The following is a 15,047-nucleotide window of genomic DNA, read 5'->3' as shown; positions in this document are numbered from 1 at the left end:
AAGGTATCAGTTATTAAATGGGGAGTAGATAAAAAAAGATGACAGAATCAAGACTCTTAAAAATCAAAGAATTGGTGTTTTTTAGATAAAACTTGGTCAACAATGCAACATTTTCATGATCAAAAAAAATGTGAGCGTTTTTGCCTCAACATTTCAGTGTTTTATATTTAGAATTTTCTCATTTGCTTTTTCTTTTTGTTGATGGATCGATTTCTCCTTAATTCTGGAAATGTGAACCGGTGTTTGTTGTTTTTCTTTGAGGCTCTTGGCCCCATGAGCGTAAACATCTTTATTTTGATTTTAAATTTTTTTTTTTTTTTTATGTGTTCTTTTTCTTTGGTAAGAAGCCTTTTGTTGTGAATCTTTCCAACTTAGCTTTATACTCTTATAAGAAATCATACATTTGTTATAATAAAATAGTCCATATATATTCTTTATTTCCTTAAAACGGCGTCGGCCCCTGATTCAAACTCTACCGCGTGCATAAACAAACACTAATGTGTCATTAATCAGCTGCTGCTCTATAAATTGTCCCTGGTACTTGCTGGCTCCCAGGCCTGTTGAGAAACTCCTAAATGCAGCAGCTGAGTGGATCCCGTGCTTGTTTTTTGGAATCTGACTTCAGCACAGCGTCACTGTCAGGCCTAAAAATAACCGAGAGAACGACAAGCAGTCCACCTCAGTGACTTGGCAGAAGCACTTGGCCACGCTGCCCACTCCATGTTGATCCAAACAGCCGCTACAATCAGTTGTCCTTATTTTTTGTGTTACTGGAAGGATGAGCCATCATTTCCATTCTCTGCTTCTGTGGTGAGTTTGCTGATTCTTTTACTTAATTTTACAGGAAATGTAATTTTTTTTCTTCTGTTGGGCTCAGGAATGATTAGCCTCAAACTATTGCAGCAAACATGAGCCAAAAGTAGCATGAAGTTCCCGTAACAAATCAGCGTTGCCACAGTTCAAAAGACGAGGCATTTGTTAGGAGATGCGATGCAAATGGAAGATAAGAAGAAGAGTTTTCTTACTAACATTACTTTTTGTTGTCAGTGACAAATGACTAACTCCTTGTAGCGACCTCTTGTTGTGTAAACTGCCTTTCTTCTGTGATTTGACAACTCCAGTATGCTTCTTGAACCTGAATACTATCCCAGGGCTTGTAGATCTTAATAGTTTTAGGATTTTAGTTACACTAATGTTCTGCCAAAAATAAAGAAGTCTAACATAATTTGGGTTATTTGTTCTATTTACATGTTTTTTTCTGTATTTTTAGGTAAGAGGTCACCTCAGTGATTGACTGTCCCTGATAAAAAATTTAAAAAAGGCAAGAAAAGAAGATTGGATCTACATTTTTAACTGAATTTGATCATGGTGCGAAATGTGGATGACCTGGACTTCTGCCTGGCCTCCCATCCTCAGACCATCCTGGAGGGCCTGCGTTCGCTGTGCTCGCACCCTAAACTTGTGGATGTGACACTGAGCGCCGGCGGGCGGGATTTCCCCTGCCACCGCGGCGTGCTGGCCCTCTGCAGCTCCTACTTCCACTGCATGTTCTCCGGGGACTTCATGGAGAGCATCGCAGCTCGCGTGGAGCTCCGCGACGTCGACCCCAACATCCTCAGCTGCCTGCTTGACTTCGCCTACACGGGAAAACTGACCATCAACCAGAGCAACGTGGAGGGCTTGATCTGCACATCCAGTCAGCTGCAGTTCACCGCGGTGCGCAGCGTTTGTAGCCGCTACCTCCAGCATCAGATCGACGCCACCAACTGCTTGGGCATCCTGGAGTTTGGGGAGATCCACGGCTGCCCCGAGGTGGTGGCCAAAGCATCAGCTTTCCTCTTGGAGAACTTTGAGGCTGTTCAACAAGGTGAGGAGTTTCTCTATTTGGGGAAAGAGAGGCTGGTTGCCTGCCTGGCCGATGAAGGACTACAGATCAGATCGGAGTGCACTCGCGTGGAGGCCATCCTGAAATGGGTTAGGCACCACAAGGACTCTCGGCTCTGCCACCTTCCTGAGCTCCTCACCATGTCCCGTCTCTTTCTACTCAGCCTGGACTACCTGGCCGGCACCCTGCTGAAGGACAGTTTGGTGCAGGCCTCTGCCAACTGCAGGGAAGTGGTGGAGAAACTCCACAGAGAGGTTGGTGCATTCACACTTCTGTAGTTGTGTAGACGCAGATTTCAGCAAATACCACTGTGCCTTTTTACCCCCTTAGAAAAAAGATTTGGCACCAGAGTATCTGGAGAGACTCAATGCTGAAAGTCCTCAACCAAACCTTCAAGAAGTGCTGTTTGTAATGGGAGGTCGTTCGCTGGAGGACTCCGATGAGGAAGATGACTCTGATGAAGACGAGGATCGAGACCCCAGACTCCCAAGGCTGCCGCCCCGGAACTGTGGCTTCTACTACACAAAGACAAGTAAGAAAGATGTTTAAAAATACATATATTCTTTGGTCAAATCAAAACATCAGCTCTATTCAACTTCTGATTAGTTTCTTAATCTCCAAATTTGTTGGGAAACGTCTCCCTGATGCCTTAAAAACCATCTGGCAGATGTGGAAGGTTGTTAAATGTAGCGCTGACAGAAAAATGGCTCTGCAGAAATGTGGCCTGGATGTGACAAAATTGGATCATCTTTTCTGTTCCTCAAATGAGCGTTTCATTGTGCAGGCAGGAAGGAGGCATTCGTGTTATGTTTTTCACATGGGCGGTGGAGGAAAAGACTCAAAGAGTTCTGGTTTTATGTGGAGGAACAACAGGCTCCAGCCAGAAGCTGAAGATCTTCCAGAAAAGTTACAATTCTTGACAGCAAGCAGTAACCAAACTCTGTTTTACTGCCACGCCAAGAGTTCTCTAAATTGTCTCTGCATGCATTTGCAATTTGCACCCTGTTTATGTCAGAATTATTTATTTGACGCCAGCTTGGTTCACTTTAAAGTCACATCACTGTCCTCAAAACAACATAAAAACTGTTTTCCAAACACATTCACAGAACCCTATTAAAATCAATCTAAATCAGGAGTGGTCAAAGTGTGTGGGCCTTCCCTCTGACAGTATTTTGAGTAAAGTCCCAAATGTACCCATTCCTAGTTTATTTGCTGAGTTTGGTTCTCAATTCCAATAATCACTTCATGTTTATGACATCTGATCCGCTAAGGCTCTTGAAAGCCGATATCTAAGTACTTCCTTCAAAAACCCTGACAGGCTCATCCTATAAAACATGCTCTATAAAGATTTTTAGTTTTACCAAGTTCCTCACTTGGGACAACTAACATTTCACATGAAAAAGGTCACATAATTACTATCATCAATATCACACACACATTCAAACAATTTTCTGTCATCTACATTTGTTCAGTAAGGGATTTTTACACATTTATTGACTAAACCGCCCTGAAATGGTTTAAAAGCCTCTGATTTGTATGAACGAGAGAATCAGTCCCTCTGGCTGACACACTCACAGTGAAAACTTCAAAATATGCCTCGAATTTGTTGACATTCATTGACTAGATCAGTGGAGAAAAAGATGTTGCAGAGTCCCTCATGACACACCTACCAGCCCCCCAGAGTCCCACAAATAAAGAAAATACAGGGTGAATGATGTGTGTGAAGGTTCGGCGGTTGTGTTCAGTCTATCTGGAGACCTCAGCTTCCTCTTCCTCTTCCTCTTCCTCTTCCTCTTCCTCTTCCTCTTCCTCTTCCTCTTCCTCCTCTCTTTTGGGAAAGCCAGAATCTCAGCTTCTGCTCAGTATTGAACTCAAAGTTGTACTGATGTAGGTTGGGGAGTTTCCAGTGTAAAGATAGAGCAAACCCAATTTAGAAACTTGAAATGTATAGTCACACAAACTTTCACAAACAAGAAGAGGCCTCTTTTCATTATGGAAACAGAAGTGCTCCAATTCCTCATTTTCCTTCTCTCTCTCCAGAACAGTGGCATATACTTCCTAATTTCCCCAATCCCAACAAGTGGGGTTACTCCATGGTGTGTTTAAACAATGATGTCTATGTCACAGGTAAGTCAAGTATCTGTGAAAGCTTCACAGGCAACTTGGAAAAAAGTAAAAGATATAAATTGGAAATGCAAGTCAGTGTCATCATTTTCACAAAGTGCTCTTGTGTGCCTGACAGGAGGCTCGCGAGGTACGAACACCAACACCTGGTCGACCACAGAGACCTGGAAGTACGTCACAAGAGAGGGCAGGTGGGTTACTGTGGCGCCCATGCTTCGGCCTCGTACTAACCACACGTCGGCAACGCTTAACGGGGAGATTTACGTCATCGGAGGTGAGAATACAAATAAATGTAATCCTCGCATTTGGTTCTTTAATTGTGCAGGAGATAAACTCCAGGAGCTGCTCTTGAACTGCTAACCTCAGCAACTTTATAGAAACTTTTAACTGATACTTTATATATAAGACCTGGCGTGTGTTGAAAATTCATAGAGAAATATCAGGGTTGATGAGCAAGAATACTTTACAAATATCTGTAAACATTATAAAAACACAATCCAACCTTTGTTGTTCCTTTAGGTACAACCCTGGATCACGTTGAGGTTGAGCATTATGACCCATACAGTGACACCTGGGCCTTGACGTGTCCTGCCTTAAAGTACGTGACCAACTTCACGGCCACTGCCTGCCATGGGAAGCTCTATGTGATCGGCTCATGTGCCGTGAAGTACAATGCTCTGGCCATGCAGTGCTACAACCCTGTCATAGGTAAGGTGTATATATCTAGCCAGCGTTTCCTTGATTTTCATCCGGTTGAATATTGGATCATAGGAGCGACATTCAGAATCTGCTGTGTCTGTGTGAGCTGGACTGGCTCCACCCACACACGCCCATCTATGGGAAGAGAAGGAAGTACTTCCTCTCGTGGTGCCATGTGCCAGAGCAGAGCTGCCTAATTGTGGGAGGAGTCAAAGGGGAGGAGTCTACCTTGATTGTGATTGAATAAACCCCTGATGACACTATATAGGGTTTGATTTCTGATTGGCTGGTTGGAGCAACACACTTTTTAAAACCTGAAACAAGCCAGGAGAGAGAAGACACACTGTCTTCACTTCTGGGGTGTCGGTCCTGGTCTGGAGATGATTAGTACTGCTGGAAAACCTTTAGGAAGTGAACTTTGCCTAATATGAAGCCTTTAAGCTAATTTCCATTGGTTCAGCCTCTTCCTGTGTTCTGCCCTTCATAAATGAATTAATAGGTAACTCTTCTGGGGAGAGAACAGCAGTGGGCTGGAGGTGAGAGAAGCCAGTTCAGAGATTTGCAGGTTCAAATTACACTCCTGACAGGTTAGCACAGGGGGGGGCAATCCTGGTCCTGGAGGGCCGCAGTCCTGCACGTCTTAGATGTTTCCCTGCTCAAACACACCTGTTATCATGATGAGGCTCTGCAGAAAGCTTGACAAGGAGCCAGTAATTGCTGTCAGCTGTATTGATGTGAGGAAACATCTAAAACGTGCAGGGCTGCGGCCCTCCAGGACCAGGATTTCCCACCCCTGGATTAGCACCTGATCAAGGCCCTTGACCTTTCTCAGCGACACGAGTTCAACCAGTGCTTTGCCCTTCAGGATGATGAGTTTCTACAAGCTGACATCAGCAGAAAGAAATATTTACAACCATGCACCATGAAAAACAGATTTAAAATGATGGGTCTTCATGAAATAGTCATTTTATAGTATAACAATTATGATTACATTATTTTTCTAAAATAGGAAATGACAGACTCATGCCTTTCACACATCATTATCTGTTATTTCTGTTTCACACTGAATGATTTTTTTTGACGTTCTAATTTATTTGTGTTCACATTTTTTTTTTTTTTGTATGCAGACAGCTGGATCAATATATGTTCACCCTTCATCCCCAAGTATTTGTCCTCTCCTCGCTCTGTCTGCGCGGATGGGACTATCTACCTGGTGGCTGATAACACCAAGAAAGTCTATTCATATGATCCAGATGCAAACATATGGCAGAAGGTAGACGACAAGTCACCGTAAACAACGGAGAAAAATCTGTTGAACTGTTCCTCATCAATGATTTACTCGCGTCTCTCTCTTCAGGTGCAGCTCCTGCACATGCTCCATGAGAATGGCGGCCTCGTGACACTGGATGGGAAGCTCTTTGTCACGGGAGGACACTGGAAAGGAATGGAGGGGGATTATGGAGTGGAGGTGGAGGTGTACAACCGTTCGTCCAACACCTGGGAGGTGGAGTGCTTCCTTCCCAGACTCTGGTTTTACAGCGGCGTCTGCACCATCTTCCTGGATCCGTCACAGTGGCCGTCGCTCTTTCCCGAAGAATCGACGTGAAGGCAAACACATCCTGACGGGACTAAGACTCAGGGCCACAGAGTTCACGGAGACACAATGTCCCCTCCATATGTTGCAATGCAAATAGAATGTTTATCCCCAGATGTCTTTGTGCCCCGGAATAGCCTATGATACCTGATCCTCGGGTATTCTGGGATGAGTTTGGGGGCTGTGCTTTAGCTCCTCCAGTGTGTGCGTTATCACACTTTCATGTGCTCAAGACTGAATTTATTTTGCGCTACTTCTTAAAGATGCTTTTAAATCAGTGAATCTCTGTAGAAATAGTTTGTAGGATTTTTTTTTTTGGGTGTATTCTATTTATAACTGCCATTGTTTGTTGTTTTATTTAAAAATGCTCTGATTCTGAATAAAAGTAAGATGTAAAAGCTCAGGGTGGTGAATCTTCTGGCTCTGCTGACTTGATCATTAACCCGTTGGAATCCAGTTTGTTGGCTTGTGGCGTCGGTGCAACCATGGAAGCAACCAAGCCAGCATTACATTTCCACGACAACGGGCCGGTGTTATGTCGACCTCTGAATGAATGCCGGGGGTCACGCTCCTTTCGCGGGAGCGCGCATGGAGAAGAGTGCAGGACTTTAACCTCTTCATAGTGCACTCACTGTGGGGTTGTGGTTCACACTCGCCTCATAATGAGAAGGTTCTTGGTTCTCTGTGGAGTTCACATGTTCTTCTTGTTCACCTGTGGGTATTCTCCCACTTTCCTCGCAAAGCACAAACAAACATTTGAGATTATTTCGTGACTTGTTGGTGTGTAACAGTCCATCTCTATGCATTAGGAGTTGTGAGCTGTTGATGGTGAACCCTTCCTTCACTCTCAGGCAGCAGAGCACCCAAACTGAACACAGCTGTTGAAGGATATTTCTTCACTTCAACACATTAAGATTTTCCAAAAATCATATAAATTGGCTTTATCCCCCCCTTAAAACTCGGGTTAGTATTGTTATAGTATTGATTCGTATTAGTATCCATATTGAATATAAGTTCTTATTTATGAAAAAAGTCAAGTAAATATAGCTTTCTTGGCTTATTAGATGTATAGATGAATATAATTATGTAATTTGTGGTATAGTTATCTGTGGAATAGTTTTTATTTGTAGTTTTAAGAAAAATGCTTCTATCAGGTATAATAACTGGGAAAACGAGATGCTGTAAATAAAAAAGAAAAGTGACATTATGCTATTTTACCAAATGCTACAAAAACATCACTTACCTCAAATGTTAGCAGAACTATGTTCTCGTGTCTCTTTTAGTTTAAATTTTAATTATTTAATCGCATTGCCCTTTATATAATAATATTTGATATTAATTATTTATTTTTTATTCTGTCTTGTTGATATTTTAACTAACACTATTTGTTGTCTGTCTCCTATTGCGTGTGAAACAACCCTGCAAAGAATTTACTCCTGGGGTTAGTAAAAACTTCTATTCTATTCTAATCTAATCTATTTTCAGGATAATATAAGGAGATGCACTGCATGTGCACTCTTTATCTTGCAGGGTAAAGGGTTAATAATAGTAGCCTGAGCATCACCTTTCGACAATCAAGTGTCTTTTACATCCAGATGAGTGTTTATTTATTCAGCTTAATGAACTCAAATGCATGAATAAATGAATAAAGTGTATAATTTGATTCTCAAGTGTGCAGCCAAATGAAAAAAGGGTGTACGTTCTCTGGCAAATGTTTGAAGTGAAAAGAAAAACGATCATGGTTGTCACAGTTTGAAGTCCTGCATTGGACTGTGTGTGTGCGTGTGTGCGTGCGTGCGTGTGTGCGCGCGCGTGCGGGGGGGGGGGGGTGTCCTTCAGCAGCCACGCAGAACTCGCCATAACACCGGAAGCGTGAGGTCACCATAGCAACGTGTCCACTGGTGTCCCATGTCTGCAGACTCTCCCTGAAGTTCCCTGATGTTTAAGTTGTGTCAGTGATTTTTTGTTTCTTAAAACCAGCCGTTTTCCCGCGCTTCTCTTCTCCTCAGCGCGAGGACAGGCTCGGCGCGGCCACATTTCACTCCTGAATGACGACGTGCTCGTGCTGTGATTGATTTCTGACGCCTCCATTAGCTCGAGGCTAAGTGAGGCTCGCTCAGTGGAAGTGCTCTGCTTTGGGTTCACGTCGGGAGAAGAGCGACTCCAAACAGGCGGAGGCCTCGCTGAGCCATGGCTGCTTCTCCCCGGGACCACGGTGCACACTCCCCGCTGGAGGCGCTCACCCAGGTGGGTACGACTCTCCACTGGACCTTCCAGTGACACGAGTAACTCATTTCATCCGATTTAAACTAGAATATGTCAGTCACGTGTTTGCAAATATAATAAATATACAAATATTGCGCCATTGTTTTAGGTAGGACTCCTTTTAATATAGTTCCATTCGCCACTTCAGTCAAAATGTTGAGTGTATGAAGACCAAGTGAGGCCAATCTGTTTCTAGAGTCAGTTTACAAGGAAATAAAGGAAATACTTTAATCCTGCTCCTGTGTCAACTTTCACAACCTAATCTTTAACCCCTGTCTGAAATCAGCTGGAAATTACAATATAAGAAAAGCATTATCTAATTTGTTTACCATCTCTTGGTTACAAACATATTTTTGTTGTGGCCCTCTGGGCCTTTGTTTGTCAGTACACCCCTCGATTTCATTTTTAGAAAAATGATCCAATGAACCTCAAGATATATAGATAAATACAAGCTTATTGTATTACCTGACTGTTACTGGCGGGTATTAGAACACGTCTCATTGTTTTTCTCATTCTAATATTGACTATTGTAACATATCTTGCTTCATATATATTTAATTCAACAAAAGAGATTAAAAAGTATTTTTGTTCCACAATAGAACTTTAAAACACACAGAAAATGAAAAGCAGACCCAGTAATGACACAGAATATAGATTGGCTTCAACATATAATGGTGTATAATAATGGGCTCCTTATAGGGGGTTGATGAGAATCCAGACACAGTCAGTTACTATAATGAGCGTTGAAGCAAGGAGATGCCCTGCTTGTGTTTTCTACTGTTTTCACCGCTTGGTAGTGAAGCTGATTTTGTTTTTGCAGCCCACACAGTAATCAGAGTTGGCCTAACTTAAACCATTTACATTTATTATGTCACATTTAAACAAAACTTTCAATGATCCTGAATTTACCTAAACATACCTATAATAGACATTTAACAATTTTAAGTTACTTTCTGCTTTACATTTTGTTTATACTGCATACTGTTTCTCCTCGATATTTCTGTCGGTATTTTTCAACATGAACTCAACAACGTACTGGTTATATGGCTTATCAGTAATAAATTACCATGATTATTCTGTGTAGTTGGTGTGGATGAGGCACAACTGTGTAACTTAGTTACAACTCCTGTTGCTGAGATTAAGCAGAACATGTCAGTAAAATTTAAATGAACTACAAATACATGTACTTACAAGTGTGGTGCACCAAGTGTTACATAAAATATCAAAAATGGTCAAAACCCTTAAAGTTCACATGGGTTTGGCTTGAGCTCCAGTTGAACTTTATTCAGTTGTGTTTATTGTGTGATTTTTAGAAGCTGGAAGAATCTGTGCTTCAGTCTGAGGGCTCAGGAGAGAGGACGCTTCGAGGGGAGGGGGGAGAGTCTGGCTCCTCACCAGTGACACTTTCTGCTCGCATTCGCCAGATCATCACCTGCAACCTGTCCGAGCAGCCGGCTGGTAGGGGAAATAAAGGCTTGTAACCCCGATGCTGCCAGCCGAAGCCACAGCGCGACCTCGCCGCGCTGTCAGTTGTCATTGTTGCACTGACGTGTGGTGAGACTGACCTGCTTCCTGCCCCCAGGTGAGAGGCGGGAGGTCAGTGAGCCGGAGGAGAGCCGGGCCCTGAGGGGGCCGCCGCCCCCCGGCCAGATGGACCGCGACCGGCCGCCACTCAAACACAGCGCTCTCACAGACACGGTAGGACGGCGGCACTTTCTCAGTCCAGCAACACCGTGTCGGACGTCATCGCAGTTTTTAAGAATCCTTCTGACCATGCTGTAGAAAATGGAAAAATACAAATCTGAGTTGACACCAAAATGAAAAAAATCTTTGATTTTACGTATTCATCACTAGATCTTGGTTAAACACCATGTCAAAATACCTGTGCACAGTTTTATTTTACGCCTTATAAAGGATTCTTCATCTGAACAAAAGAACACCATGAAAGTAACTCCATACTTTAAAATGTTTGTGCAACAGGCTGGACATTCTTTAGATATTGGCTGCATTGTTAACTTTTGAAAAATGGTTGATAACTTGTTAATAAACAACAACAACAACAACAACACAGAATTGGATATAAACTAGAATTAAAAAGCGACTGTTTTGATGACCTTCAAACTCTTGGAGCTGATAAGAAGTACACTGTATAGAATTTCTCTGTAAAATAACGGTAATGTATGGCAGCACGTTATCATTATTTTATAGTATTTGTACTGTGAAAAGACTTCATGGCTTATTACTGTAATTGGTCCAATATATACCAATACACAGTGATTTTGCAGTTTCCATACTGTTGAGCAATTTCACAGCTTATTAATTTCCAGAAACATTCTGGAGTTACTTTAAAATATCACAGTTTGCCGTAGACTGATATAATACACTGACTCAGCAATATTTAAAATCTCAATATTCAAAATGAACAGTGTTCTGTGGCCGACAGAGAAGGGCTTGAACTCATGCTAAATAATCAAGAAACAATTCACAAAAGATGTAAATCACAGAAATGTTTATTTAAATGGGCAGTGTCAACATCAAAACTGTTTCTATAAACCTTTATTGGTTGTTTTTAATAATATTCACACAGATTCCAAATCCATGTTGAATCACGTCTCCCACAACACGACTTTCTAATCATTCCATATTCGAAAAACAAAGTGGAAACCCTATCATTTCAAAATGTACTTTATTTTGAAAACCGAGAGCTTGACTCTGGTCGGAGACGTTAAAGAGTTAAAGTGGGAGCGGCTCACTTCACCCACCAGAGATGAGGGACGGCTGGCTTGACCACGGTTCTGATTCTCTTCTGCCTTGTTCGGTTGGGATCATGTGACAAGTGAACTCAGTCACTCCTGCAGAGGAACAGCAGGATGTGAAATCCACCATGAAAAGGGAAAAATAGACATAAATCACACATCAGTATATTGCTGTCATTGTGACGTTGATAATCACACAGTAACTCGCCAGATAAGTTGCTGAGCCACAGTTCTATTTCAAACACCATGTTGGTTGTGTTCTGCTGGGAAGGAAGAAAAGTACATTTGTTTGTAGTGACCTTGTTATTTGTAGATGCACGATCCAAACGTAGAAGACAAAACAGGGCTGGAGAACTTTCTCTTGAGTTGGGCACCAAGTTTAAGAAATACTGTAGTTTACTGTAATTGATCACATGAACATACTGTTGAAGGCCTTTGTGCTCTTATTTCATATTGAGCGGCCCACTATGCATCGCAAACTATGGTACAAAACTGTATTAAATTAATTAATGCATCACATTACTGCTGGAAATTGGCCATAAATTTACAGTAAATGTTTACAGTGTAGATTTTAATCAGTTGAATCAGGTGTCAAGGTCTTCAAAACAGATTCATATTTTTAACCAGTACTGTCATAGGAAAAACAATACATTGAACTGAAAACGTTCACCCTATTGAATTACATTTGAACATTTTAGAAGTAAAATTATACAACATTGATATGTAATAAATAAGTGTGTTACTACTGAGTGTGAATCTGATCCAAATCACAATTTCTTGTTTAAGACAATCTCCAATTACAAATGTCTGACTGTATCCCAGACCTGAATGTATAAATACACAAAACAACTATTGAGTACTACTATAACACAGAATCAAGTGGGAATTGTCAAACAAAGAGTAAGTTGCCATGCTGTTCATGTTTTTTTAGTGAAGTTCATCAGTCAGATGCACTGAATGGACAAGATCCATCAAAACAGCAAAAGAGAATCGATTTTAGTTTTTTATGAGAAGTAGATTATGAAAAATGCCATGCAGTTTAATAATTGTACCAAATCAGAAAATAATGAAAGCTATCCTCAGTAATCTCAATGTATAGCATGAGGGTTACAATATTGTTGTTTTTTTAATCAAAGTTTGTAGATACAAAAAAAAGAAAATCAAATTGTCTATTTCTATTGTTCATTTGTATTTGTAAAAACTATTTTCTGTCCACTTTGCTGCTGCGACACTGAACTTTCCCACTTGTTGGACCAACAAAAGTTCATCTATTCTAATGTGATCTAAATGTGAATGGGCAGGCCCATTAATTACTTAAACACCCTTATTCTCTTTTTTAAACTTCCTGGACTCAACTGTATCAGGTTCCACTTCAGGATACTTTGACATCATCATCGTCACAACATTTTTCTTTTACCTGTCACTTCAACTCGCAAAATAACTCCTCTCTTGAACTTTTATTGAACTGTTAATCCACTTTTTCTATTTTCCACATTAGCTGTGTTTCCTACTTGAGTCCCTGTTGGCAAACATTCCAATTGAAGTTGTTGAGACGCTGCTCTTCCAGGAGCCACGTGGGTGTAGACGGGGAGTTCATGTAGTTTTGATTGGAGATGAGATCAATAAGGTGGAGCAACACTGGAGCATTGACTGCAGAAAGCCTTATGCATTTGAAATGCAATATGGCTCCAGTAAACATTGGCGTAGCGCCGCCGCTCTTTCCAGCGGGGAAAGCCTCTTGGGGCTGAACAAACAAACAGTGTGACGAGGAGAAGAAGCACAGTGGTGTAAAGTCTACTGTACAGCCAATCAGGATCACATTAATGCCTGCACATGCTAGTTCTTCATAGATTTTCCTCACTTTAATGGCTGTTAATATATGGTTGACATATAAAAGTGAGTGGTGCATAAGCACCCATTGTGTGCTTGTCTATGTATATATGTCTGGATGCATGTATGCACGTGTGTTTGCGAGTGTAAATGAGGGGTGGGGGGGGGGGGGGGGGGGTCCATGAAGGGTTTCCTTGTGGTCTGCTCAGGTAGATTCAGACCCCCTGTGCTCATGAGGACCGGCGTCTCCCTTCTTTGCCCCCCATGGCTTCCCTTCCATGTGGCGGCTGCTGCTTTGGGAAGGTGGGGGTGTGGGCGGTGGGGGGGGTGAAGGTCACCAGCCTCCTCCCTTGAGACTGACGAAGAAAACATTCATCCCCCCACGTGCACAAAGCAGCCATTGGTGATTAACACTGCCCTCATTCTGCTGCCTCAATCCAATAGCCATGCTTGCTTTGCTCTCTGAACTTATTTTAAAACCGGAGCTATAAATATAACTTAATTAGCTCAGCAGATATAAATAGCTTATTTATTTTGTTTTTATTTTTAGATGTGTGAAAAAAAAGGTGCAGAGGTGGGAGTTGCAGATGTTTTAATGCTCAAACAGGAGCAAGTTGAGTGTGATTGTTTTGTCTCTCTTGCCAGGAGGTGCAGTGCGTTGGGCTCCTGTCAGGACTGCTCATTTAATCCATTTCTGTTTTTAAATGTCTTTGCTTTTTTATCAATATTAACATTACACTGAAGGATCTTTGCTTGTATGGAACGTTAATGCTGTATATCGATCAATTCCTCACAGACATACAGTCAGACCAAAGATTATTCAGACACCTTCTGAATTTCTGTTTTTTTTTTAAGAAATGCTGCTGATTTGTATCAGCAAACTGCATAAATTTAACATTAAACCTTAATGCAATAAAGCAGTGTTTCTATTTATAAAAAAAACCCACAAATTCCAAAAGTGTCTGAATAATGTTTGTTGTGACTCCAGGCTCAGCAGGGGGTAATGTCCCCACGGCAGGTTTCAGTTGTACGTGTTGTTAAAACAACACAACACATCATTCAACAACAATGTCCTTATCTTGTGCAAACAATGACCCTGGAGTCATACTGACATTTTTCGTATGATGTGTGTTAAATACTTTCCCAGTGTGCGTGTACTGTATGTAGTGTTCAAAGCCTCCTCAGATAAATTACCTACCATGTGAATTTAACGGAACCCACATAATTCTACAAACAGTCATAAAGAATTTGACTCTCAGAGCGTGGTGTGGAACCATTTCTGTCCTTTTCAGGTCATTTATGGATGAAAACCAGAGTTATGGAACGTTAACTTTGAAAAACTGGACAAATTGACCCAAAGACGATTAAGCTTGACAAAATAACTGCTGGGAACTTTATCCATAATGAAATGACATGGTAATACTCTGTCACGTGTCATCAGATATGTTTTCAACCTGTTTGGTCACTTTTGTTGTTCATTGCAAACAAGATGGTTCCTGTCCTGTGGCACATTCCTTTCTCAAGTCAATGCAGTGTTTATAATAATAGTCAGCAGAAATGATGGACGACAATTTAGAAACACCCCAAATCCCCAATTGTCCACAGCTTTGTTTGAGTGAGTCTGAGCTGACAGAAGACTGTGGAGGTAATCCTGGTGAAGTCACACCTGGACTCTGACAGCCTTCCTCTTGGTCTTCCTCTTGGTCTCTGTTGAGTCACTGCCTGATCTCTGGTGACCCGGGAAGACTGAACCTGAACCAGGATAAACCTTGACCCACTTGTCGGTTGGATGGCTTGGTGTTGGGCTGAATTCTGAACCTTCTGTGTTGCTTTTGGAGTCCTGCCAGTCCTGCCAGGGTGCATTTTCTCAGAAATGGACGTCCATTCTCCACTG

At 41.7% G+C, this 15,047-nt stretch overlaps 2 protein-coding genes across 2 annotated transcripts in view; both read left to right on the top strand.

Annotated features, from left to right (window-relative positions):
- Positions 1-699: 699 nt before the first annotated feature.
- Positions 700-6,705, top strand: klhl30 (kelch-like family member 30). Its single transcript, XM_080505898.1, has 8 exons — positions 700-810; positions 1,271-2,139; positions 2,216-2,417; positions 3,926-4,012; positions 4,128-4,283; positions 4,529-4,717; positions 5,836-5,981; positions 6,066-6,705. Exons 2-8 carry the CDS (start codon positions 1,366-1,368, stop codon positions 6,312-6,314), a joined length of 1,803 nt encoding a protein of 600 aa, XP_080362024.1. The 5' UTR covers positions 700-810; positions 1,271-1,365; the 3' UTR covers positions 6,315-6,705.
- Positions 6,706-8,492: 1,787 nt separating this feature from the next.
- Positions 8,493-15,047, top strand: part of crocc2 (ciliary rootlet coiled-coil, rootletin family member 2) — a gene marked incomplete at both ends in the record, with an annotated part of 41,621 nt that continues 35,066 nt past the window's right edge. Inside the window, 3 exons of the mRNA XM_080505670.1 lie at positions 8,493-8,549; positions 9,881-10,025; positions 10,150-10,265. Coding sequence (XP_080361796.1) covers positions 8,493-8,549; positions 9,881-10,025; positions 10,150-10,265 — 318 coding nt within the window. The remainder of the gene's footprint in view (positions 8,550-9,880; positions 10,026-10,149; positions 10,266-15,047) is intronic.

Source organism: Blennius ocellaris (assembly GCF_963422515.1).
Source record: "Blennius ocellaris genome assembly, chromosome: 12".
Classification (NCBI taxonomy): domain Eukaryota; kingdom Metazoa; phylum Chordata; class Actinopteri; order Blenniiformes; family Blenniidae; genus Blennius; species Blennius ocellaris.
Note: the sequence above shows the minus strand (reverse complement) of the source record. Positions and strands in the feature narration are given on the sequence as shown.

What these genes read in the sequence shown, in the direction of transcription:
- klhl30 (XM_080505898.1), top strand. Translation starts at nt 1,366, where the DNA reads ATGGTGCGAAATGTGGATGACCTGGACTTCTGCCTGGCCTCCCATCCT. An exon ending in TGGAGAAACTCCACAGAGAG is followed by an intron (nt 2,140 to 2,215) that starts GTTGGTGCATTC and finishes TTACCCCCTTAG; the next exon opens with AAAAAAGATTTGGCACCAGA. An exon ending in CTTCTACTACACAAAGACAA is followed by an intron (nt 2,418 to 3,925) that starts GTAAGAAAGATG and finishes CTCTCTCTCCAG; the next exon opens with AACAGTGGCATATACTTCCT.